General features: G+C 39.0%; 1 protein-coding gene across 3 annotated transcripts in view; it reads right to left on the bottom strand.

Moving 5' to 3' along the window:
- The window catches only part of magixa (MAGI family member, X-linked a), a 73,998-nt gene extending 47,803 nt beyond the window's left edge, over window positions 1-26,195 (bottom strand). For 2 of the 3 annotated variants that reach the window (XM_036578337.1, XM_036578340.1), the window contains exons 1-4: window positions 25,937-26,195; window positions 13,637-13,926; window positions 8,159-8,275; window positions 1,779-1,898 (exon numbers count right to left, since the gene is read on the bottom strand). In XM_036578337.1, coding sequence (XP_036434230.1) covers window positions 1,779-1,898; window positions 8,159-8,275; window positions 13,637-13,916 — 517 coding nt within the window. In that variant the 5' untranslated portion in view covers window positions 13,917-13,926; window positions 25,937-26,195. Of the gene's footprint in view, window positions 1-1,778; window positions 1,899-8,158; window positions 8,276-13,636; window positions 13,927-17,650; window positions 17,739-25,936 lie in introns of those variants that run through there. The other variant, XM_036578339.1, reaches the window with a different exon arrangement.
- Between the last annotated feature and the right edge of the window lie 582 nt (window positions 26,196-26,777).

The following is a 26,777-nucleotide window of genomic DNA, read 5'->3' as shown; positions in this document are numbered from 1 at the left end:
TCTGTGGCTGCAGGTTTTTATTCAGACTATTCAAATGAAAACCATATTCCATTTGTTTAATGAGTTGGTCTCAGTTTTTAAACAACTGGTTAGATATGTGAGGCGTGTTCCTGCTTGGTTTGAAAGAAAACTTACAGCCACTCATTCCCTTCATCTGTGGTCAGTTGCTGGTCACATGACTACTGTTGGCTGGATATTTTTGGTTGGTGGGCCATTGTCAGCCCAGCAGCGACACAGAGGTGTGTAAGAAATCCCAGCAACAACACCATGTCAGATACTTGCATATCAGCAGAACATGCACCAACATACCACTAACATGCAGGTGCAACTGCTGTACTGAAAATGGCCCACCATCCAAATAATATGTGGCCAGCGGTGGACCCTTTCCTTTGAGGGGTTGTGCCCCTGGCCATAGCATTTTACATTTCGCTTTTGTTTAATAAATACTTTCTACAATGTACAGTCTTTGGCAAAACTTTGAACACACCTGGTCAAATTACACTTTTTTTGTACTCAAAAATAAGTACATAAATACTCCACAGGAAACAAATAGGGCATTTTTTGCAGATTTTAGTGCACAATGTCTAGTTATGCGCTGTCTAGTTATGAGTTTAACATATTGTGAAAAAATAAAATTTACAAATAAAAGCCATGTTATGTTTATGTTATGATTATTTCCCCAATATGTTAAATTCAGCAAATATGCAGTAATTGTGCATTAAAATGTGCAGAAGTATGTTCTCTGTAGAGCATGTGTTGACTTATATTCACAAAAGACTGTGCTTCTATAATTCTAGCCACAAATACTTGATTTTGGCCACAATATTCTTTGTCTTGGTTGCCCTAGTGGCCATTGCAAATTATATCTGTCTACCTATATCCATGTACACTCACTGACCACTTTAAAAAACGATCCACTCATACCAGCGCAACACACACTAACATGCCACCACATCAGTATCGCTGCAGCGCTAAGATCGATCTACCACCCAAATAATACCTGCTCTGCAGTGGTCCTGTAGGTGTCCTGACCACAGAAGAACAGCGTAAAAGGGGGCTAAGTGGAGCCGTTCAATTAGACACTGCGTCTAGATACAAGGTGGGTGTACCTAATAAAGTGTTCAGTGAGTGTATGTAGAGCAAAAATTAATTTAATGTAATAACATTTTACATTGTTTGTCAGTTTTGGAGCATTTCTATTTCTATCCAGACAGATGCTGTTTTTTCTGGACAGTGATGATACATTTATGTATTCAATCTAGGTTTATTTGAGGCAGGCACCTGCTCTAATATGGGCCTATTTGAGCTGTTTTAGCTGATAATGTTGGAATTTAGTCTACGCTAACACAGCATTTTCAACCAGCGTTTCTGGAGCTGGTGGTAGGCTAGCATGTTTTTTAATGTTGGCAGGAAACCCTGACTCTCACAGCGCAAACGCACACACGCAGATCTGCAAATAACACTGAGCATCGCAAATATCAGACAGCACTGAAGAACACACAAGAGCCGCAGCCTGTTTTTGATTCTGCCTTACAACAACAGCACAAAAATAGCATTTCAGCAAAGTGTGCTTAAACAAATACTGCTTAAGCATCAAATAAGTGCAAATCTCCCAAACTGAGTCATTCAAACAGCTGCTTAAAAATCAAGGTCAAACAAGTCTGCTTGAAACAGTCAAGTGGGATGTTTTGTATTCTGCATACTGTGTTAATTAGTATTAGCTGTAGAACAGTGTTTATTATGCTCTTACAGTGCTGTAGGCTTAAGCTAATACCGACCTTTGAACTTGCCACTCTCTAGGAGAGCCCCCGACTCCTCCAGCGAGAAGAACTCCTCGATGGAGACGAAGTTGTAGTCCACCCCCGAGATCTCCCCGTCCCGCGGCTGCCTGGTGGTACCTGGGACATAAACAGACTCAAAATATTAAATACCGAATATGTTATATCATATCAGTATGAGTGCACATCACTGACGCTTATAACGTAACTGTACATAATATAATCCACTACTTATTATATACTTGTATACTTATACTTATTATACAGATTTTACTGTCTATATGGATATTTATAATGTAACAGTACTTAATACTAGTCGCAAATAATCATATGTAGATTGTAGAATTGTACACTGAGCATTATGCATTCTATGCATTTATTCTTTTATTGAAATTTAAATAGACACCTGCACCAAGAGAACTTTCTTGTACGTTTTGTACGTTGAATATTTAATAACTTTATACAGTCAAATGCAGAAGTTTAGGCACCTCGATGAAACTTTTGCATACAACTGTAACTACATCTTTTTAATTTATAATTTAATTTATAATTATTTAATTTAAATTATAATATAATTTAATTTATAAATTAATTTTTAATTTCTTATAATTTGTACACTTTATTATGACTACACTGTGTATTTTATTTATTTATTTATTTTTATCTTGAGATTTATATTAGCACCTGCACTAAGAGAAATTTCTTGAATATCTTGCACCAAATATTTTCTAACTATCTTATAACTGTATAACTGTACGTCTTTAATATTCAGAATGCAACTGTAAATAACACCCATTATACATCTTTTATGTTATGTGTAGATTTAAACTGTGTATTATGCATTTTATATGTTTTAAATATTTGCATTTTTTGGAATATATGTTGACAGTTGCCCCCAAGAAAAACTATGACATATAAAAAAAACCTTTATATAATACATGCTGCCTTTTATGGTACACAACTTCAATATTTATAAAGTAACTTTATATAACACCTATTGAAGAGTTTCTTCCCAAAATGGTGTATATCCATTTGTAACAATTTTTGATAGAACAGTTATAATGCATTTTTGTACAGAATAACAACTGATGTATAATAGAAAATACATTTTTATTTCTCTAATGAAGGTGGTATTAATCATAACATAGTATGGATATTTCCTGTATGTGTAAAGCCCACTCCCAACAACATATTTCATGAAGAAAAGAAAATCCTTGAGAGTGTCTATAATGTGTATTGGAACAAAATTCCTCAACTGTACTTATTTTATGCTATTTTTTGTGATTTATACAGTATATTTTACATTTATTAACTAACAAGAAAGATTTCTTGTACATATTGTAAAGGATTCTGAGAGAAGATAATCACATGTTGGTAACCATGTTAAAAACTATAGAGGTCATTAATAAACTATGACCACATCATCTGTAAAAAGTCTACATTCGTTTTCCTAAGGATGGATTTCAATCCAGGATGGATTTCAATGCTGGATGGATTTCAATACTGAGTGTTGCGTGTAACTAAAGATAGAACTGCAGTGTAAAGATAAAACTGCCTCATTTGGTTAGTAACGGTAATTGCAGAACACACCAAACCCAGCTCTGATTATGTCACAAGCTTCCGATGTTCAATCAGTCAGTGATTTAATCTGGCAGGGATAAGATTACAGGACTGTGCCACAGGTTTGATTCACAAATGAAAGTTTGCGCGACCAGACAGGTTTTCATTTAAGCAGATTATCCTACCTGATGCCTAGCTCAGAGGAAGCAGCGTTACTACAGCACAGCTCTCCACGGCTTCATCTGATATAATCTAACACTGAGCAAATGGAGAGTAAATAACACATCAAAGCAACGCTGAGCTTCACGTGCGAGAGACTGGACCTTGCATTGAGCAAACATACTCAGAAAAAGTCAAATGAAAAATAAAAACATAAGCAGTATTCCCTAACGCACTGCTGATGCACTGCTGAACTAGAGCCTTCGCATTAATTCTAAATGAACTGGCAAAACAACACAGTACGAATAGCTGTGCATACTACAGTCTCATAATGAGAAACTTACCCTTTAGAAACTGGGTTATTGCTTTCATTTTTCTGCAATATTCAAATGTAATTTAGTACTTACATATTTAAATACTTTCTTTATTAATGTATCAACACATAAAACAAAAAGCAAGCAGCAGCAACCGTTTAAAGAAAAAAATAAACACACATACCAGAGGCTAAAAAGAAAAATATACAAAAATATTAACTAACAATCTCACTGTACATATTCAGCAATTAAAAGTTGTTACAAAAAGCAACCACATAATGATGAAATTCAGCCCAGAAGGAGAGAAAGCCTGGTCGTTTAACAAATGTGGACACAAAAATAACAGTGTTAATAAGACATTGATATTAAGGTCACTGAAATGCAGGTAGGTTGGAAGCTATTTTATTAGTCTCAGACAAAAAGGTTCTCACATGTTAACAGGACAAAAACGGTTTCACACTGTGAATGACAAAAGCTGCAAGGAGTATTTTCAAAACCAACAGTACCACAAAGAAAATCAATAACAGGGTAAATAGATGACAGAATCTGAAAGTGAGTTTCCTTTACTTTGGGAGGGACCGGATGTTTGAGGTATTCTGTAGCAGCCTTGACTCAAATAATGGGTCGTACACTGTTATAACAAAGAGCTCTATTAACCCCACATATTTAATTACATATTGCTGTATGCAATGAATTTAGATTTGGTTTACATTCTGTATCTACAGGTTTAAGATTGCATGGTCGACTTTTTGTCACAAAATGAGAGACAAAAATGCAAAGAATGTTTTTTCCTTCTGCACAATAACTAAGTTTCAAAAGCCAGGCTGCAGTCCAGGAGGGCTGTATTTCTAGTCCACTACGCCATCCAAGGCTGTTCCAATCATAAGGATCCTCAGAATACAGCTGAGAAATCCAGCCTATGTTCATTTTGAGGATGTTACTACACACTGTTTAAAAAGGCCAGCAAAAAATATAGTAACAAGTAATCGCTGACCAAAAAAAAAAAAATCTCCAAAATGGTCACTTAAAAGAAGAAGGCAAAAATGTTCTTTACTTATAATGTAAGTTAACGTTAAGAGATCTTATTCTAAGCAATTTGGAGCCTTTCTGTTTGTTCATTCATCATGAAATTTTCACACATCAATGGCAGCATCTTTGCTAGAAGGCTGGACAGTTTTCCTGGACAGAGACGATATACAGCATGCTCTTACTTTGGTTGTATATCTGTTTAAGAGGGTGTAATTTAAATGTAGGGTATGAAAGGCACCTACTTTTGGAGAGTTTAAGAGAATTTAATTACGAACAAGTTGTTTTTCCTGTCACATTACACCATTCATATTATTTATAGCTTATCATTTACATCAACACTATTTTCAGTAAGTTTGTGCGCACCCTCCTTTCTGATGACATCACAAAGCGGTCTTGGTAGACTATTCTGTTTTGCGTTATGTAACAAAAATGAGGAGCGTTCAGAAGACAGCCCTGCCGAGAGCACCGCTCTCAGCTGCAGCCTAGCTTTTGGAATGCAGCTTATAACATTTCATCACATTAAATCATAATAAAAATGCCTTATTTTCTACTTATAAACACAAATGTGGTAGAAATGAGTGTGAGGTGCTGGAAGTGGGTGTATTTACAGGCCGCAACAGACTGGCTTAATCAAGAAGTGCTGGCATTAATAACATGCATACGCTTTATTATTAGATAGCTGCAGCTGAAATTTTGGAGCAAACATGCCTATAGCCACACGGATGCTAAGACAGACTATGAAAATCTGGTACTGAATGCCACAGAATTTTTTGATTAGTACCTAGCCCTACATGTGAGGTGTCTTCCGTATTGAGAACTCCAATGTACACTAAGTTATCTCTGTACTGTTATTAAACTTTAATTGCTCTGGTGTTCAGAGGCTGGTTTCTTTTGTTTCTGCTGTAGTGAAATAAAGCTAACATACACAAAAGCCCAATTTCTAGTGTAGTAATGTAGTCAAACCAAGGTCTGACATGAGGTATGAGGTAAAATAACAGTTGTGCCGTAGTACGGGGGGAGGCAATTTGATGCACTGCAGAAGGAGCCTATACAAGCAGTCAAATCCATGAGGGGCTTTACATTAATTCACAGCAAAATCAGCAGTGATAAATTAACTCTTACACGGTTATATTTATGCACCACTCCATGCTAAATTGCATTAAATGAATTCCTTAATCCAACACTGGTGAGTGTACTGCCTGTATTAGTATGCAGTGCTGGCAGCTCACGGCTGGTGATGTTGCTTGATAATGAAAACTCATTGGCTGTGTTGTGAAGGCAAAGCACGGATGCACGTGAGCACACCAGGGTGACGCTCACTGACAGTTGCCATGGAGATGGCTAATGTTTGTCGCCTTGCCAGCGATTCAATGAACTTTTGCCTCTGTGAGAGATTTGAGGATTTAAAACTTTAAAGGCTTCATGCTTACAGGATTCTCATTGTACAGAAGCATGAAGACTTTGATGTTGGGTCTGCGAGAGAAGAAAATAAAACGCCTGTGGTTCACGGGTGATTATGTGCGAGACGGAGAGAGAGAGAGAAAATAATGTGCGAGACAAAAGTGTGATTGCATATGCTTAACAATGAAGTGTGAATGTGTATGTTCGGGTGCTTGTGTGTGTATTAAAGCTGTCACTATTGATATATTAGTAATCACGTACTCTACTTAGGGGCTATGTAGTTTAATGCATTGGCTCAGATATGAATCAGACCAAAGGGCCTTAAATAACAGCTTTTTTTAATCTACACTTCACCCACCTCACCTACCCACACCAAAAACTTTTATCTTTTACATCATTCACATGTGACTGTTGATGTTTTTCAAAAGATCTACCCTGAAGATGACTGGTGGTTTCATTTGATTTGGAGGTTAGAGCCAGCTAGTAAGAAAAAGCATGAAAAGAAAAGCACAAAGAGAAAAAGAGGTATTTCACGAGAGCAGACATTAGCACTATTTGGACGAGATTACTTTTATATGGGAAGGTGAGGTTATCTAATTATTACCAGTGTTTTTCAATGACTTTAGTAACTTTCATGGAATGCTACTACATACTGTGAAACAAACTATATTAGTCCTGTGTGAACTGCCCTGTCAGTAAATCACTGCTGTCCAAAACATGTAAAGTGACAGAAAAAGGTTTGATTTTATGTAATGATATTGACTGTTGGCTGTCAAATCCCAAGCTAATGACACTGCATTCATTTCAGACAGCTAGGCAGATGGTTACACAAAATTATGGTTAAAGACATAGATATTTTTTAGATATTTCTACTCAAATGCATTGCATATGGAACTTTTCTTGGTCTGGTAGTAATATGTAAATTAAGTAGCTCTCATCACCGTAATTTATACAGAGATTTCTTCTTCATCTTCTTCATCCTTATGAACTGGCTGTAAAGATTACAGACACCCTATGTTAAAATTACATTACCCAACCTCCCTGTGTAAAACCTGTCTGAATAGTACTTTTGATAAAGATTCCTAAAATAACAAGGTTTTCTTAAGTTCCCCACCAGCTAAGGTGTTGACATCAGTTAGCTCACCAGTTAACTGGTTATTAAGGGGGGACTAGTAGATCGAAGTAGCAGAAATCGGATCCGTTTGCCTTGTGCGTTGTGAAACAAACAGATCACAGATCATAGCATGATAGACATGGTTTGTTTAGGTGAGGTTTATGAATTCACTGAATACCATTTAGTTATTAGTTCTACTTATTGGTACATGTGCCTACCTCTTTGGTTTCCATGATTACTATGGTCTGTGTAAGTCGCCAACATCAGGACGCAACCCAGTTGTGTCGTGTTGCATTGCACTGAATTTATGAACCTGCAGGGCCCATGACAATTTGTAGCTTCCAGGTTCACAAACAAGTTCGACCAATCTACCAATTATTTTGATAATCAATGCAGTAATCAGTATTTTTAAACAGACCAAACAACACAATGCATACCTTATGCATACCTTTAGCTTCTCAAATATTCCAAAAGAGTATTGGAAGAAAGATAGGAAGCATTTAAAATGACTTACTAAGAAAAACCAACCAAACAAACAAAAAAACAACACTTTGTGGAAAAAAGTGCATTTAAATGAATGTATCTGTCAAGGTTCTGTTTCTTTCTGTTAGAGAAACCAGTAGGACAACTTAAAATGCATTATCATCCTGTAAACTGCCAACTATTCCTTAATGATTCAAGGTACATTTTAATCATTAATTTTTTGCTCTAATTAACCAAGTAATCAAGTTTAATCGATGAATCCTGACAGCCCTAGTGTGTATACATGTGTGATTTGCAGTGTGTGTCTGTGTGTGTCTTACAGGGCACTGCGCGCAGGTAAAGGTTCTCTCTAATGACCTGCTGGAGTTGGCTGTCCATGGATCCAGGTGTGAAGCACTTGCTCAAATATAACCTCAGGTCCTTACAGAGAGTGGAGCCTGAAAGAGTTACACAGTAACCACTGTAATCACCAAATTACACTCAAACTGGGACCACTTTGCACACTGCATATCTCACCTGAAAACTACTTCAGAGCTAATGTTCAACTACTGTGTTCAGCACATACAGTCAAAATAACATTCATTTGCATCTTTGCAAAGGTCAATGTTATTCACTAGTGGCATTCAAGTATATTTCTCATGCAAACAAGGCACCACAGTACACATGCATGCTATACTCGACTACATAAACAGAGACTGGTAATGAGACATTATGAAAAGTTTCTGTCATGACATCAGCATTGAAAATGATCATGTTTCTTGATACATTTATAGTGAATATACTGTTTAAAGAGCCTGATACACATTGAAACCATTTACCACCAGTATTATATAAACAGACTTCTTATTGACCCGTTTGTTTTTCTTTATTACACCAATAAATCAACTACAACCTGAGTTATTTAGACTATTACTGATGCAGTAAGCCATATATTTCCACCATAACTTGGTGGAAAAATCTACACTGTTATCAGAATGATTACATTTGAAACGGTGTGATTATAACAGGGTTTTATACCTTGGCGTATCATTAAACCCGCAGCAGTCAAATTTGATGTAATAGACCTGGTTAATATCTCCATGGACACACCAGAAACTCAAAATAAATACAATGCTCAAAAGTAGTCTTGGGACACTCTCTCAATACATTTTGTGTCTTATTTATTTATCACTTTTCAACCTAAAGATAACAACCAGCAATAACGACCAGGTTTACTAAATGAACTAGTGCTGGGCGATTTTCACGATTAATTCGGTTAATTCGAATTAACGTTTTCACACGATGTTCGAAATGTGACAATCGAGTTTGTACATGTTTACATTGCTTGTACTTTAATTAAAATACCAACAAAAACGATTCGAATTTTCAAGACGTAACTACGCATCTTAAATAAAAAAATAAAAAAACGCCGCCTCTTACAGGTCTGTGCTGACCTCAGCCGCGCGCGATAGAAAACAAAAACACAAACACTAAGATGGAGGCGCGAACTCGTACCAAAGAAAGGTGGAGACATCAGTTCAGTGGTGTGGAACTGGTTCGGATTTGAAAGGTCAGAAGTTGAACAAATTCATGTAAAGTGTAAGTTGTGTCGAAAGACAGTTGCAACCAAATTTCGCAGTACGACGAATCTGTTCCAGCCCTTACGACACAAACGCCCAGCGGAATGGGAGCAATGAATGAAACGACGCGATGAAACTGAGCGAGATTTCAGTGCGGCAGGGCACGTTGATAAGGCCTCAGCACTTCTTGCGAAACGAACTTCTCGAAGGTTGTGTGAAGCCGAAAGTGCCTTCGCGAGATTATAAGATCGCGTACTTTCTGCGGTTTCGTGTTGCCTGTCGCGGATCCTCCACGTGACGCTGACAGTTCATAATTATTTCATGACTGCCGGAAAACGATTCTTTCACAGTTCTACCTATGGCGACGTTCGAGTTCAGAATACTGACACCATTTAAGGTGGAACGGGAAAATTCAGACAAGAAGTGAATTGAAAATGGTGAATAGAAAGCCAACTTCAGCCTCGTCCTCTTGTGAACCTAAATATAAGTTAACCTGTATGTTTTGATGCTGAGTACTACTAAGTACTACCGAATAGTAGACTTAATATCTTACATTTATGAGATCTTCAGTGTTTATTTAACAAATGCGCGTTTCACAGTGAAATATTAGTGTGTCTGCCGAAGTCGAAGCTCCTCAAAGTTGTCCATCTTTGTTTAAAGGCACGCCTCTTTTTTTACTGACCAATCAGAGGCTTTGTCGCGTAGCGTCTTCGTCCGCGGACGTTCGCCCAGCTGCCATGTGCGTGACACGGCGAACGAAGCCTCCGCGCGACGTCTGCGGTTGTTCGTTTTCTCCGCAATTACGGCACATTGTTCGCTGAAGCCCGGCGAACATCGTCTCCGCAGGAAGCCTCCTGAGGCCTTTACCTTTCAAATGGCGTCTCTTAAGCCTGAAACAGTAGACAGGCTTGTGTTCCGTTCAAGAAACCTGTAAAGAACTTGTGGTTTGCACTTTTCTTAATGTAAGGTCTTGCTTGCACATTATTTGAAGTGAGAGTTGCTTGTGAGCTTTAAGGAAGCTGCTTGCTATTCCTAAAAGAATATCACTAATTAAAATGGTTCTTTTATGTTTTAATTATTGCTATTTTGTTTTGTTACAAATTTTGTTGTGCTTGCACAGTTTGAGTCCCTTGAAAGGAACCACTATTTGCACAATTTAATAATTACAGGTGGTGCTGTTACTATTCAAAAAAGAAATTGTCTGTTTCCAATGGCATTATGCAAGAAGAACAAAGAAAAAAAAAATCGCAGTTGGAATCGAGAATCGTTAATAAATGTGAAAATAATCGAGATTTTACTTGTTTGCAATATCGCCCAGCCCTAAAATGAACCCCAAAATGATCCTGGCTATTACTTAAAAACGTAAGTAAAGTAAATAGAAAAACTTTTTTCTTTAATTTATGTAGGTCAGTATTTATTATTTTATTTATGTTAGTATTTTGATATATCACTTCCTTTGGATGACAGTTTAATGTCTTCTATACATTGAGTACATGAGTTGCCAAACCAGGCTTGCTGGATGTCCTCTTTTTGATGGTCAGAGTGTGGCAGGTTTTGATGTCTTCCTGGCTCTTTCCACCAATTCAATTTTCCATGCTTGATTAAACTGAATATTTCTAAAGCAATGTCTTTCAAAAGTTAATGAAATTTTGAGTCAAGTGTGTTGGATGGTGGCTTTCTAGGAATAGCACTGGAGGCCACTGGTTTGAACAATTGGATAGAAACAAAATTGGCGGAGTGATAGGTGATGTTGTTGGGGGGGTGAGTGTCTTCTATTGATAATATAGCTGAAATGATGTACTTTTGAATATGGTAAAGCACAATTTCCAGAATATATTAACAAACAAAATAAACAACAAAAAAATGATAAGGTGTCCCAAGACTACACTTGAGCACTGTATATAGTCGTATGCAAAAGCTGTAACACTCCTGGTCAAAGAACATAATTTGTGGGAAATTAGTAACACTAAAACTTAAATTAGGCATTTTCTGTGAATTGTAGTGAACAATTACTATTTATTTGCCTAATTTAACACAGGGGAAAAAATGCCAATCAAATCTCCAAAATGCCAATAAAAGTTTCATTCCCATCCTTCTTAAAGACTCAGATGTGTGGAAGAATAGCATCCTATGTTTGTACTTTTAGGTACTGGAATGTTTTTGTAAAAAACTTTGCGACTTTGTGACAAAGCGAGAAGAAAAAGCTCACACAGTCTGCCACAGAACCTGCTGGAAAAGCCCAATGACACAGCGTAACGCCGCATAGTGTGAACGAAGCAGAGAGCAGGCGACAGCTCTGTTTGACTCAACCACCCAGCGAGGGGAAAACTCCAGCGTCCCCCTGCATCGATTTTCTCTGCTTTCAAACTGCCGCTCTCTCCCACACTAACTCCCTCAATACCTGCTCCCCTCCGCAATAAAAGCGAATAAAGGAGCCTGCAAAAGGCCTCAAGGACTCATGTGAATAGCGGGGCAAAAGAGAATTACTCTCTGATCTATTCATTTTTTAAAGTGCTTTATGACCTCGAATGACGGCAGGCTCCTGTATATTGATGGCCACCGTGCACTGGCCCGAACATGCATGCCGATGGGCTGTCCCAGTCAAGCGGGCTGCGTGGGGCTCCTCTCCTGCACTGATGGCGATCAATCCTGCCGGACGTGAGCGGGGAGCTCCAGAAAGGTTAAGTAATGGAGTGCACCCATCACATCCACTTAACAGCAGCCAAGCAAGGAGGAAGAAAAAGGAGGAGGAGGAGGCAAGACTGAGCGTTTTGTTACACTGAAGGAAATGCTACACTGAGGAGCCTAACGGGACAGGTTTAGACAGCTCATGTGCTGTTATTCAGTATTGAAGGAAATGCTCTGTTGAATGTGAGTAACAGGGCATCCTCAGTCTTAAAAGTGCTGTTATTACACAGAAACAATACAATGCAAAGTTTGATATAATTTGAAATAATAGAATTTGGAACAATTCAATAATTTAATTTCAGTTCAAAAGGGGTGAACATTTAATTCAGTTAAAATTTCCTTTTTATCGCAAATTTACTTCATCAACCAAGGCCTGTTTAGTGTCCTAAGTTTCTGCACTGGAGCTGGCAGGTAATACTTGGCTCCTAGCAAGTAATAAGCTTATAACTAGTTATACGCTAGTATGCAAATTGTGGGCCGATGTCAATACTAAGTATTTTTCTTAGTACTGTGCAAGTCTTAGGCACCTAAGCAAATAGTTTAAAACCGTTTATCTTGGATGTGTGTTAAAAACACCATATACCATTGGAATAAGTGTGAACGTTAATGCAGCAAAAAGATTTTTTTCAAATAATTTCTTCATGTTTTTAAAAAGTACTTATCTTGTAAGCTAGTTAGAAGAACGAAATTTGGTTCCAGATTGCTCCTCGACAATCTCAACAACTGCACGGATTTATTAAATTCGATGACCAGCACACCTGATATAATTTAATGAGGTGTTGATTAGCCAAACCAGGTATTGGATGAAAACTAAAATCAGTACTGGGCTGCTATGAGGAGAGGTTTGGAAATGGTTAAATGAATACAATGACATACATAAAATCACTGCTTATTATATTAGTTATAAGTTATTAATGTTTTGCTAATATTAGTGTTTTCCTTACCAAATAAATACTTACTGTCTAGATGAATGACTTTCTTAAATGTAATTTTCCTAGGTGCCTAACAAAATTTTCTCAGGTGTCTAAAATTTTGCACACTACTGACATCTGCTGATGTCAATATACAAATATTTTACAGACAAAAATTCAGGCATCAAAATGGCTTCTAACTGTTTTTATCTATTCAATGTACTTTTGTACAAGTCTTGGCTGATTCTCTTTTTTTGAGGTAGAGTGAAAATTTTGCAGTCTAAATCAGATTTTTGACTGATCTATAGTTTTGAGGACAATGTCCCTTTCAAATCAATTTATTGATTTAAATTCCATTACACCAAGCGATAAAACCTTGCTCTATAAACGGACAAAAATTGAGTACCGACTTTACTATGGAATTGACCTCACTATTGAATTATCTCTTTAAAATTGAGCATTTTGATGAAAACAAAAGAGGAAAATTTGGTTAAGTGCATTATGCTGAGTCCATTTGGGCAGTGCTCTACCTGCACAGCAGGAGAGTAAGCAGGCTGACACGCAAACTATCCAGCAGTACAGCACCTGATTCAGCAACCTGAATTCCCTGCTATAAAGTCGTAAGCAGAGTGGTCAGTACCTGGTGAGACCGTTTTGATGCGGATGGGGTGGGGACACGAGTTCAAAACCCCTCTGACATCTCCCAGGGTCATGCCGAGGACAGGCGTGCCGCCGATCTCTAGGATGATGTCACCCACCGTGGCTCCACCCCCAGGGGCTGCTGTGACAAATGGGAACTCGCCGTAGTCAGCTCCGCCCCCAATGGCCACACCCAACTCTCCTGAGGCCCCACCCAGAGGGACGAAGCTTTCCTGCACTTTGGAGCGCCAGTGTAGCTTCTTCACCGTGGCCTTAGACATGGTGCCAGCGCTGAGGGACGAAAGAAGAGAAACAACAGACCATGTCTTTAAGTGTTGTGCACATACTGATTGCAATTATAATAAACTACTATAATATATTATACTATATAGGGTGAGCATGACATCTTTCTTTCATTTCCGATCCTTATATAAAGTGTGAAACCTTGGGCAGTGGCTGATTCTGATATGTCCCAATATTTTTCCATTAAAAACTACCAAGCTTTAAAATGAGCTAAACTTCGGATGAAAATCTAAAAGTAGAGATGCACCAATAAGAGAACTGTAGGCTGACACCATCCTATCTAAAAGAAGGCTATAATGCTCAGTAGTGGCGGGAAAAATAATAGATTCTCAGACGCATCATGATTCTCTCTTCTGAATCGACTGACAGAACCTTACAATTGCATTTTTTATATTGGCTCTGCATTTCCAGTCTTGGAGGGCTGATAGTGGCTTTACATGGTGAAACTTCTATGCAACTTTGGTTGCTTGAAACCTTCACGAAACTAAATTGCACCCTAGTTGCATAAAGTAAAGCATTCTACAACTCACTTGAGGCTCAGCAGCAACAACTGCAAGCGTTTCAACTTTGTGAAACAAGTTTCATGAAACAGTCAATCAAAATGCTGATCACACATTGTGTAATCACTTCAGAAAGACTCAAACAACAAACAACTGATTTCAGGATCAATGGACAAGAAAATAAAACAGAATGTGATTTATTAGGCAGTTTATTGACTGACAGGTAGTTTAATTTTGTCAGATACCTCAAAGCTTTTTAACCTCTCCAGATGCCCCCTAATTTCACACAGAGCTGATTCATTTGGGATGCAAATGATAAAATTTGCTACAGAAAGAGAGACTGAAATGCACTCCTTGGTTAACTTGTAGTGTTTCTAGGGCAGGATGAATGAGACAGGAATAAAAACTGTAATGGCTAATTAAATGTTCATTTTTAAATGCTTAACATAAACACAACAGATTATCACAAATCATGAGCTGTTTCTTTGCCTTTCTAGTGGAGTAATCCAAATGTGATGCATGCAACTCCTATTGGTTTTGAATTGCTTTGTGTAACTGCCAGAAATTATGTTGCAGGCAACGCACAACATGCAACTAGTCGCATGAAAGTTTCACAGTGTAAAGCTAATCTAAAGAAAACACATCTCCTTAACACACGCATGACACTACGCAAGACTGTAATTTCATTACATCCTAATGAATGTTGCCAATAGCAAATTTAACTAAGCCAACACTACTTGTTAGAGACAAATAAAGGAGAAAAATCATAATGTAGGCTGTTGAAATATAAAATTGAAGTGCATTAAGATGTATTGAGAACTGTTTTATAATCACGTCTTTGCACCTTGAATCACTATACATTCAAATCATGAGGTGCCTAGAGATTCTCACTCCTAATGTTCAAACTACTCAAATACTCTACAGAAAGAAACACACAGCTAACAACACCACATAACACAGTGTGAGTGTGGGCTATTTCAGGACACACTGGGTACCAGGCTGACCAGTTCATGGGAGCGCTAACAATAAATGATCAATACTGAACAAGAGCAGAACTTACCAGCTTTTAGTCTTTGCTACTCTGAAGGCTCAAAATGTTGTCACTCTTCATCAAGTCATTTAATGTGACAGAACATTATTTTATGGGTAAGTTATGCAAAAACTCTAATTATATTTGAAACTGTTATATACCTTTTTACATTAATAAAAATTGTATGTTAAATTTTATATTAAATTGACATACACCCCCTTGTATCTACACTCCACTCAGCATATAGATGCAATTACAAACTGTAGTCCATCTGTTCCTCTGCTAACTTTGTTACCCTGTTCTTCAGTGGTCAGGACCCCCACAGGACCACCACAGAGCAGGTATTATTTGGGTGGTGGATCATTGTCAGCACTGCAGTGACACTGACGTGGTGGTGGTGTGTTAGTGTGTTGTGCTGGTACGAGTGGATCAGGCACAGCAGTGCTGCTGGAGTTTTTGAACAATGTGTTCACTCAGTGTCCATTTTATTAGACACTCCTACCTTGTTGTAGATGTCAGCGATGATAGCTCATCTTTTGCTGCACAGTTTGTGTTTGTCATCCTCTAGTTCTTCATCAGGGGTCACAGGACGCTGCCCACAGGACGCTTTTGGCTGGATTTTTTTGGTTGGTGGACTATTCTCAGTCCAGCAGTGACACTGAGGTGTTTAAAGACTTCAGTAGCACTGCGGTGTCTGATCTACTCGTACCAGCACAACACACACTAACACGCCACCACCACAGCAGTGTCACTGCAGTGCTGAGAATGATCCACCACCAAAATAATACCTGCTCTGCGGTGGTCCTGTGGGGGTCCTGACCATTAAAGAACAAGGTAAAAAGCGACTCACAAAGTATGCAAAGTAACAGCTGGACAACAATCTTTAATTGTAGAACTAGAAATTGCACCGCTATAGTGAGTGGAGCTGATAAAATATGTAATATTTTACATAAATATAATTATATGATATAAATTTTTTTTTTTTTCTTAACAGTAATTTGTAGTAATACTGTAGTAATACTAAGTAATACTAAGCAGTACTGTCCAAAAATAAAACCCATGGATACCCACCTAACCCCCTCAACCCAACACCGCCTGTCCTACACCTTTGGTGCTGGTGTCCTCTTCTCTCTTACACACATACACAGTGATAAAACATAACTATATTACCTTGTGGTTCTAGGTTGTAACGACAACTTTTTGTATTTTGCACATTTTATGAGTCAATAGCAGATTTATATATCATTGTTATTTGTACCAGACAAATCTGTCTGTATATTATATCAAAGTTTGATAGCTATACTGCAAAAACCATAGTTATAGAGGCTGAGACATAAAACTGTCACAACTCTCCCTGGGCTCGCCTAATTTTGATCTTAGTGACTTTCAAAGATCTATGGTGATGTGAATGTAATACTGAAGGAGACTGAAAATAAATAAAGAACAAACAATAAGTGAAACACAAAAAGCAGTGCATTGCCCTTGACTAGAATATGAATGAAGGCATAATGAATGATGTAAAAGTTCAGCAAATACTGAATTAAGTAGCGCTTTGTAGATCTCTTAATTCTATAAATAAGCTGTTTATGTGAGAAAGCAGCTTCTCTTGTACATTTCCAGCATCTCATAGAGCAAAGCGTTCTGTGTCCCTGCGGCATTCTCCAGGCTAAATACATGATAAGAGTCACCAAATTGAAACAAAACAAGCAAACAGATGGTGAAAACGCAGTGGGGGGCGACTGAGTCTGCAAACACGATTTCCCAGAGTCCATTAAAATTGCATGAACCTATTTCAGGTGTCAACAATTGTTCTAGTGACGCTTCACACGCATGCTTCATCCGCAACGTCTGGACTGGTTTCCTATTTCTGTACCACAGTAAATGGATAACGCCAAGAATTACTGATGGTATGCTGCCAAATAACGTGTAGCGTTTGCCTGCTTTGGGACTTGGAACACACACACACACACACACACACACACACACACTCACTCTGTTGTCATGCTTAACCAGCCACGCTTACAGTAAAGCTGCATCATCCTTAGATCATCATCACATCACTCCCACCCACTTCACTTTTCTTTCAGTTTGACTTGTGAAAAGCTGCTAATATAGGACAGATTTAATTAATGAGCAAACAAACAAACAAATAAAACCACTCTCAAGGAATGGCCAAACTCACCTGTGAAGGCATTTGAGCTGACACAGTTACATAACACACACATACACACATAGACACACACACGCACACACGCACGCACACACACACAGTTTATGATAGTGGCACTGCAGCACAAAAAGAGCAAAGGTTAAGTGCAAGGTGCTTAAACCTTTGCTGATAAGCACTGTAGGAGTGGCTTGTATGGGGAACTGTATGAGCGACTCCACAATGTCAGCTTCTGGTTTTCTGACCGTTCCTCCGCAGAGAGAGAGCGCATGTAGGCTGATAACAGGTTATCTGTTCGGTCTCATGGAATGCTTCACATACAGCTGGGCGGTGCTGATAAAATTCAGCGTCATTATTTTTTCAAATATATCACTGTGTTATGGTATCACATGGTAATGAAATTAGCATTAATATAGATAACAGACCTATGCTTCCTCAGCACTGGTATTCTATGCTAAAAGAATTGTCTTGTAAACCTGTCATAGCTTGTTTCAATTTTTTGTTCTGCTTCTCTTAAAATTACACCAATGGGAACGTTATACAGTATTGTAAATGTAAAACAGATTTCCAGAGAAACTTAATATTTATTTAGCTTTTACATATTTGGAACTGATCTTTGATGACCTACATTACATGTAGATGTTGTTATCTGTCTATACATTGCTTAAGCATTGCTTAAAAGGCCAATTTTCCAACATTCTTCTTGTATGGTATTGTTTTCCCAGAGGTCCACTTATATTTGTGAGAGTTTATGTATTAGAAACAGTCATAATTCATTGTTACATGACTATTTTGCAACCTCTTTTAGTCCTTATAATTTAACAGGCTGTTTTTGTGCCTTTAAGACTGTGCCTTTAAGACTGGTATATATTGTCACTATCTTAAAAAAAATGATATCTCCAGAATTGTACCTCGTAACATACAGGAGAAGGAAAGAAAATAAGTAATTAAGTAAAATAAGTAATAATGTAAGTAGACCATTTCTGTCGGTCCATTCATCATGAAATTTTAACAGAATGTAAAGATCTGGCAATTTAAATTAAAATAGAAAAAAGATGAACATTAAAAATGGAGACATGAGGTCTGGTTCTGACAGCATTGTTATGTAAATACATCAAAGCTGATTGGCTGCCCTGTATTGTACCTCATTCAAAATGGAGTCCAGGCTGCAACACTCCTTATAACTTCAGTGTAAGGAGCCCTGCTGGTAAATATAAATAAACATAATGTGATGTCACCAGCAGGGCTCTGTATCAGTGTGAATGGATGGGGCTAAACTGTTGTAGGCAGAATATATGGACTGTATGTACTGTGGAGTGAACACAATTTTAAACTTTAGCAGTGTTTACATACTGCATCAAACTCTTTTATTTCAAAAAGGTAAGGAAAATTTGTTTTTCAATGATATAGGTCCTTTAAAGAAAGGATCAGCATCAGACAGATGTTTAGATTTAACCAATATTTAATCTGATATTTGATGACACATTTATTTTACTCCAGAAGGGCAGAATGTTTAGGTGACGTTGCATTACTGTGCTAAAAGATCTGCATTTTGTTCTTGTTACTACATTTGTAACCCTCTGCAAGCAAATGTTAGATTTCTACGTAATGCTAACCCAGTAGGCAGTAATCTTGATTTCTACATTTTATACATATTTATGCACCAGCAATGGCATCAGCATTGGCTGATAAGTCCATGAAAAACATCAGATATCAGCACAGGCCCACAATTCCCATGTCAGTGCATCTCTAGCTAAAACTAAAAAAATAATAATAATAAAAAATGAATCGGTGTTGTGTGACATCAGTCCCACTATAGACAATACACTGCCCATCAGTATAATAACCCAGCAGCTCTGTCTTATGGAATAGTTCACCTAAACAAAAGCAAAAGCAAACAGAGGTGTGAGCATTTCAGACATGGTGTCAAAGTCCACTTGCTCCGTCACTTTGCATTTGCACCTGAATTTAACACAGCCAAGGACCACACAGACTGTTCCTCAAAAACAATGAGCCACCCGTCTGGGGAAGTCTCTGCCTTTCTTGCAGATATGTTGCGATTTTGCTCTTAGGTGCAACGCATTACTAAAATATAACTTCTCTTTAAATATGCATCTGGTTCTAGTCTGCTGGCTTGTTCAGCGCAGTTCTGCTACATCGCCTGGGTGACGACTCTTTTAATGTTCCCACACACGCACAGGCCTACGGAGAGAAGTTTGACAACTTTCTCTTTCGTCTCATGGGTAGTAAAGGAATCTGCAAACATGTCTCGCTAGTTAGGTATTCTGCCATGCAGCTGCTTGAAATATGAAACCTTCCTTCTAGAAAATAGTCCGCGCTCATCGCGAGATCTAAAACGCTGTCCTTAAACAAAGTCCCCCATTTTAAGTCTTTGATTAAAAGGCTGCTCACATCTTCATCGTTACCTATGTACACAGTGTCTGTAAATCTTCGGATCTTGGGAATAATTGATTGGGCATTTTGGACAAATGCCCAAAAATGCCACACTATCCTTGTAATGAAGCTGAAACCCATAACCAACAACAAAGGCCTTCCTGCCTTTGTGTTTTTTAATGTAACAACAGCTTTGACAAGACATCCTTGGACCCAGCTAGTTGCTTGGACAAATCTAGTCATTGGAATAACTTTGATGTGCTGTGATTGCACATCAAAGTTAATCAGAATGAACCATTCCAAAGAACATACACCATATGTTCAAAAGTATCCAGACACTAGTTCTAATTAGTGGATTCAGCTACTTTAAAGTGCATCCACTGCTGACACAGGTGCTCAATAGCAAGCATACAACTTTTATAATTTCCATAGAAAAGCACTGTCAAAAGACAATGCCGCGCATGAGCTAGCATGCCCAATGGCAAGCGTCAGCTAGAGGGGTACAAAGCCCCCCAATACTGGGCAGAGGATCAAAGGAAGTGCGTTCTCTGGAGGGACGGAGCACTTTTGGGATGAGTCCATGTCAATACGGTTTTGGTTTTAACATGCACTCATCCACTGAGCCTCTTTGTTTCCCCTCGGAGGACCCCCAAGGCCATCATAAGGGCCTGTAAATCTTCCTTTACTTTATTAACTCAAGTTAATAGATCTTATTGGATCCATCAGAAGAGCGATGGGTCAAATGAACACAAGTGTCGACTAGACATCAAAATCTGCCCAGAAAGCATTGCACCCTTTTCTTTTTCAATCTCAAAAATTGGTGGACAAAGCTGTTTGGGTGTAAAGCCACAGCTGTAAACTACTTCATTTGTTACACACGATTGCTAATAAAATTTCATTACTCTGCTAGCTGGCTAGTTGGCATGCTAAAGGTTACATGGCTAACAACAACAAAAAGAAAGGCAATACACCTGGCTCTACAGCAAAGTTTATAGCGAGACAACTCAATTATTCACAAATTTTATTTTCGGTATGTTTAATCTTCTCAAGGAAACTTTTGCACTGCAAAGTTTGCATGGCTAGCTGACTAGCACACTGAGGCTAACTTGCCGAGGGCAAGTACATTATGACTGAAAAATACGAGTGACATATGGCATGTCAGAGTGGTGAGTTGAAGTTTGCAAGGGCGATGTTAAAAGAAAAATATTGAAATGGGACCCTAGAACATCAGCACCTGACCACACTAATGCTCTTGTGGCAGAATGCAATCAAATTCTCACAGCAACGTTCCAACGTTTAGGGTAAAGCCTTTCCAAAAGAGGCTGTTAAGGAGCAAATGGGGACAAACTTTCGTACTTTGCTAACATTCCATATGCGTATTTTGACCTTTGCAGACAACGCAAGAGAGAAAAGGCTACTTTACAAGCTTTAACTTCACCTAAAGACTTTAAAACTACAGTATAGATTTCCAGAGTTGGAGACTCTGTTAGGGGTGCATCGATATCTTGCTCTGGCACAGCTCTCCTGCTCCAGCCCTCATTAGCTCAGAGCTGCGAGGCCCGCTGGAGATGAAATGCAGAAAGGAGATCAATCCTGCAGGGGCCTTCAGGTGAGACGATAGATGGGCTCCAATCGTGCTTGGCTTTAATTGAAAAGCGAAGGTCCAGGCGGCACCAGGCCAGAAAGTGGACAGGACAGTCTGCATGTGGGTGGGGGGTGGGGGAGGTGGGTTTGAAAAGGGCGCTGGACTCGCTGCCCTGTTAATAGATGATGAAAAAAAGATGACTGACATGAAGAACCCTTGACTTTGATTACAGCTCACAAGAGATTTACAGGACATTTAATAAGAGCCTATGATTGAAAAGTCTAAACAAATATCTGATGAGATTATCTTTGGTCTATTTTTTACCAAAATAGACAGCTATAAAAATGATTAAATGGGAAAATATACTTCAACAAGTTTGGGCAAAATATTATGAAGAGTAATGTGAGTAATCTTTTTTTTACCATCACTGGGAGCTGTTACTGTGATAACTCAGCTAACTGTCACCTGGTGCATGCCTTTCTGAACAACCAATCTGTTACCAGGGCTTTGTTAAGCCATATGTTTATCATAGTAGCAAATTAACACCATATACTGTAAGGCAGACACTCTATTGTTTCTTGTTGCAGTGCTCTGACTAGAAGGTAGGTAGGTTGTTTCTCAGTGATCTAACAAAAATCAGTCATGCAAACACAAAGAACTACATTACTGCTTGTACAGATTATGTTTTTAAATCAGTATTTTCAACAATCATACACCAACATTCTTTTTAAGGGTTTGCAAAATATTTAATTATATTGCTATACAACGTTTATAAAATTACACTTTTACAATTTTATAATGACCATGTCTAAGAAATAGTATTAAACATTGATCAGTGACGTCTTGCCTTTATCTGCTCTGATCTAGTGTACTGAATTGGTCATTCACTAATAAATGACATCACAATTTCCTGATTATGTCGTTGATATGGTCACTGGCATGGATGTCTGAATTTTCACCTTGTTGTCGAGAGTTCATTCCAATCTCAACAATGCTGGGAGCTTAACGTCACTGTGTATCAGAAATCATAAGGCATTTTCCTCCTGCACGTGATGCATTTTCAAGTGAAACACAGTATCAGGGAGAGTCTCTGAGCCAGGTGAGCATTTCAATGATAAGTGGAGATGGTGGGGACAGGAAACATACTGCAACATACTATTGGTTAAGATTATTTGTCCTGCTCACTGGATCGCAATGACATAGAAGACACTTTAGAGGTGGGCATCATTACACTTTGATCAAAGATTATGAGAAAATAAGAATTCTGTCTTTTAAAGGTCCCATATCATGGACAATTTTAAGTTTTCTAATTTTTCTTAAACCAAAGAGATTGATGTAGTTTGTAAACATTGTTAAAGTTTCAGAATATCCTCTTCAGTCTTCAGTCTATGAAGTCCATATATGAAAACTAAGCTACAAAAACATCCTGTTTTTAATTCACTGGTTTAGTGATATCACGCAAACCATCAAATTAAATACATCGGCCTATTGAAGTTATAAAGAGTGTTTCAACACAGACTGCTTTTTGCATAGAGGCAAAATACAGGGCAACCAATCAGAACAGGGGTCATTTACATATACTAGAATAAAGAGAGATCAGAAAATAGTCATGTAAACATGAATGATGATTTTTGGACATACAATAAATCCTATAATTAGACCTCAAAGAAAACAATAAATACAAGAATAATGCACAATATGGGCTTTTTAAATTATATGACATAAAGAATCACCAGGGACCTTAATAAACAATGTAAAATTTTGATGTCTGGTTAACTTTAAGGGATCGTAAGTGGCCCTGCTTAACTGGATGCAGCATAAAACGCATGGCGGTTTTGTTTTCCACAATCAGAAAAAAAAAAAATCAATGCACATAGTTCTTAATAGCGTTGTGTTATTGTAGCACTACTGGTGCACTGTGTCTGTCCCGAGCTATCAAACCTCAGAACATGAAATACTGTGATACAAATTGTATATCCTGAAATGTCTTACACCCGGACAACGGACAATTACAGGCCTACAAAAGGACATAACAGAGCTAGAAAGCTCAGCGTCTCTCTCTAGAAAGTTGTTAGTGCCCTCTTCAGTATGATGGTATCGCTTGAGGACACGTTTTAAAAACACTCTGCAGCAACGCAGTGCGGCTTACTAGTGTGTGAAGCAGTTCAGGTAGACTGGCTTGGCATTCTATGCAGGACCATTAAAGCATTCTGAGGGCCGGAGCGCCAGAAGCTGTTTTCACTTTTCCCCACATCAGCAGCAAAGCACCTCCACTGATGAAAAAAAGAAGGATGAAAAATTGCTTTATTAATGCTTTTTATATTTCCAATGCTTGTGAACGCTCTAATCTGTACACCAGTCACCCTGGACACTCCAGTACAAGAGACAAGAGCAGTTTGCATTGCAACCTAATGTACGGTACATTTGCTCTCTAATTAACCTCTTTTCAATTGTCCATCCTCATCAGTTTCAGCAGCCCAGGGCAAGTTTAGCGCACACACATCGGTTCTGCTATCTGCTTTCAGCTGTTGCTTTGGGTGCAAAATGCAGCACAGAACCATTTGGACACCGAGACGGAGCGTGCGGCTTTAGCTACACACACTATGTATTCTAGTAACACATCTCCACGGTACCTGCACACATGCTTATACATATGAATGGCCCTCAAAGCCGCACCTGCAGAGGACTATTTACATAATGATGCTATTGGCTCTGACTTAGCGGCACATTCGGCTGTGTAACCTTCATGCTAGTGGGCTTTATGGCTGATACGGCTGAATGGAGCATGCAGGAGCGAGAGGAGGAGAGGAGCGGAGAAAAGAAGAGAGAAGAAGACAGGAGAAGAGAAGAGAAGAGAAGAGAAGAGAAGTGCAGAGAAGAGAAGAGAAGAGAAGAGAAGGAGGTGAAGGAACGAGATGAAAAGGAAGGCAGAAGAGAAGAGAAGACTAAAGAAGACTACAAGAGATGAAAAGAGATAGAAAAAGAGAGAAAATTAAAGATGAAAAAGAAGAGAAGAGTGAAAGAAGAGATATATAGAAATAAAAGGAGATAAGAGTAGAAGACAGGAGAGGAGAAAAGAAGAGAGGAGACAGTTGAAAAAGTTGTACTGTCTATCGGCAGAAGATGAAAGACTGGAAGAGGGAGAAAGAGCAAGAGAGAGAGAGAGAAAGAGAGATGCAGCATCCTGCTGCTCTGCGTCCCATGTAAACATCACAGAGTGTGTGTGTGTGTGTGTGTGTGTGTGTGTGTGTATGTGTGTGTGTGTGTGTGTGTGTGTGTGTTATAGCTATAGGTTCCTCATTCAATGCTGACCACACGCTTACAGTTATGAACGACCCTGCCGATGAGACACTGCCTGCTCTCTTCCCTGAATCATGGTCATCTATCTCTTACCACAGACATGCCTGAACAGCTAAGGGACACTCACCTCCACACTCTTTTATTGCACTTCACAGCAGGAGCTCTCTAAAAACTACACTGTCAAATGAATGAAAACCCGAGGTGTATCATTGGGGTGCTGCTCAGAGGGAGAGAGGGGGTGATGCTTGCAGCTATTCAACGACTGCAACGAGGATTACTTACATCATGAGTGTGACTGGGAAGCTCCTCAGAACAATGTACAGTGCGCTTATATCTGATCAGGCTACCAATCAGACCAACCCTCAGTTAAAAGCAGAGAGAGAGAGAAATGTATGAACCAGCTTGCAGAAATGAAGTGCTAACTTGCACTGAAATGTCTTTCGGTCTCGCTGTCTGACACAATTCATTTAGACAGCCCACATTTACACCGACATCTCAGTGCCACCCCATTTGACCGTTTGAACCAGCACTCCACTCATGCAGTCTTTGCCGCTAAAGCAAAGCAAAGCAAAGCAAAGCCAAGGCAAGGCACTGTCCCAGCATGCACTGTCCGTGCAGCCTGCTGCTATTGTTGTCTGAAACCTGCTTTTTTCCCTTTTCCTCTCATCACATCATGTGCTTTAGGCTTAACATGAAAACAAGCGTTTAGGTTCTATTTCTCATTCTAGCGCACACTGTAGCGCTTGTGCCACTGAAAGCAAAACGAAGCCAGTGGGGCGAAAACAAGGCGCGCGCACACACACGCACACACACACACACACACACATATACTGCTGATGCTAAATGCTGCAAGAGCGAGTGTCATTTTTCTCAGGCAGGAGAACGGAACGGAACCTGTAACGTGCGGACGGATGCGACATATAGCTTATATAGCTTAGCCTAGCTGGCAGTGGGAAAAAAGAAAGAAGCAAGTGGACAAAAAGCGCACGGATGACCGATCACATGGTCAAAATGACACATACCTTCATAATTCCAGCCTCCCACCCCCTCTTTCGACGCGTTATAATCCTGTCAATAGTGATCCGAGCGGCTGGTGTGGTATGGGGGGTTTAGTTAGAGCTCCACAGCTCCGGAGGAGGAGCAGGAGGAGGAGGAGGAAGAGGAGAGTAGACAGGGCGGCCAGGCGGCCATGCCTGCAGAGCTCCGAGCGAAACGCCACTCAGCCCTACAATCACGTTGCGCTCAGCATTACAGTCCTACAGTCCGGTCCTCCTCACTCACAGGCCAGGCTCGGAGATAAGGAAGCGATGATAAGGCGAGGGAGGGGGGCGGGGGTGCTGAGAGCATGAGTGGGAGGGGCCAACACAAGGGAGGCACCGCCCACCGAGGCCCGCGATTGGTCGGCGGTGGCCTGCGGGAGAGCGAGAGAGAGAGAGCACGAACCCGCCATGAGTCCTCAGCTAAAGGGCTTCAGTCAGAGAGCACGAGCCTGACTGTCCGTTCAGATTAGTTGTGGCTAGTAACCTTTATGGGTAGTCTGATTAACGTGAGTCTGATTAAGGTTATAAATGATAAAAAGCTTTAATGAAAATATTTATATATATTTTATTTATCTATACATAATGCAAATGTATGTATGTATATACGTATATATATATAAATATATATATATATATATATATATATATATATATACATGTGTGTGTGTGTACATATATACAAATGGGATTTTCTGTTATTATCATTACGTCACGTTACAGTAATTACGGTGCGAAAGCACATATGTATGGGAAATATAACAGGCTACACTTTAATTAACATTTATATGTGCGTCATGGATAATTTATGTAGTGTGATTTTTGT

The sequence above is a fragment of the Colossoma macropomum genome, unplaced genomic scaffold (genome assembly GCF_904425465.1).
Source record: "Colossoma macropomum unplaced genomic scaffold, Colossoma_macropomum, whole genome shotgun sequence".
Classification (NCBI taxonomy): domain Eukaryota; kingdom Metazoa; phylum Chordata; class Actinopteri; order Characiformes; family Serrasalmidae; genus Colossoma; species Colossoma macropomum.
Note: the sequence above shows the minus strand (reverse complement) of the source record. Positions and strands in the feature narration are given on the sequence as shown.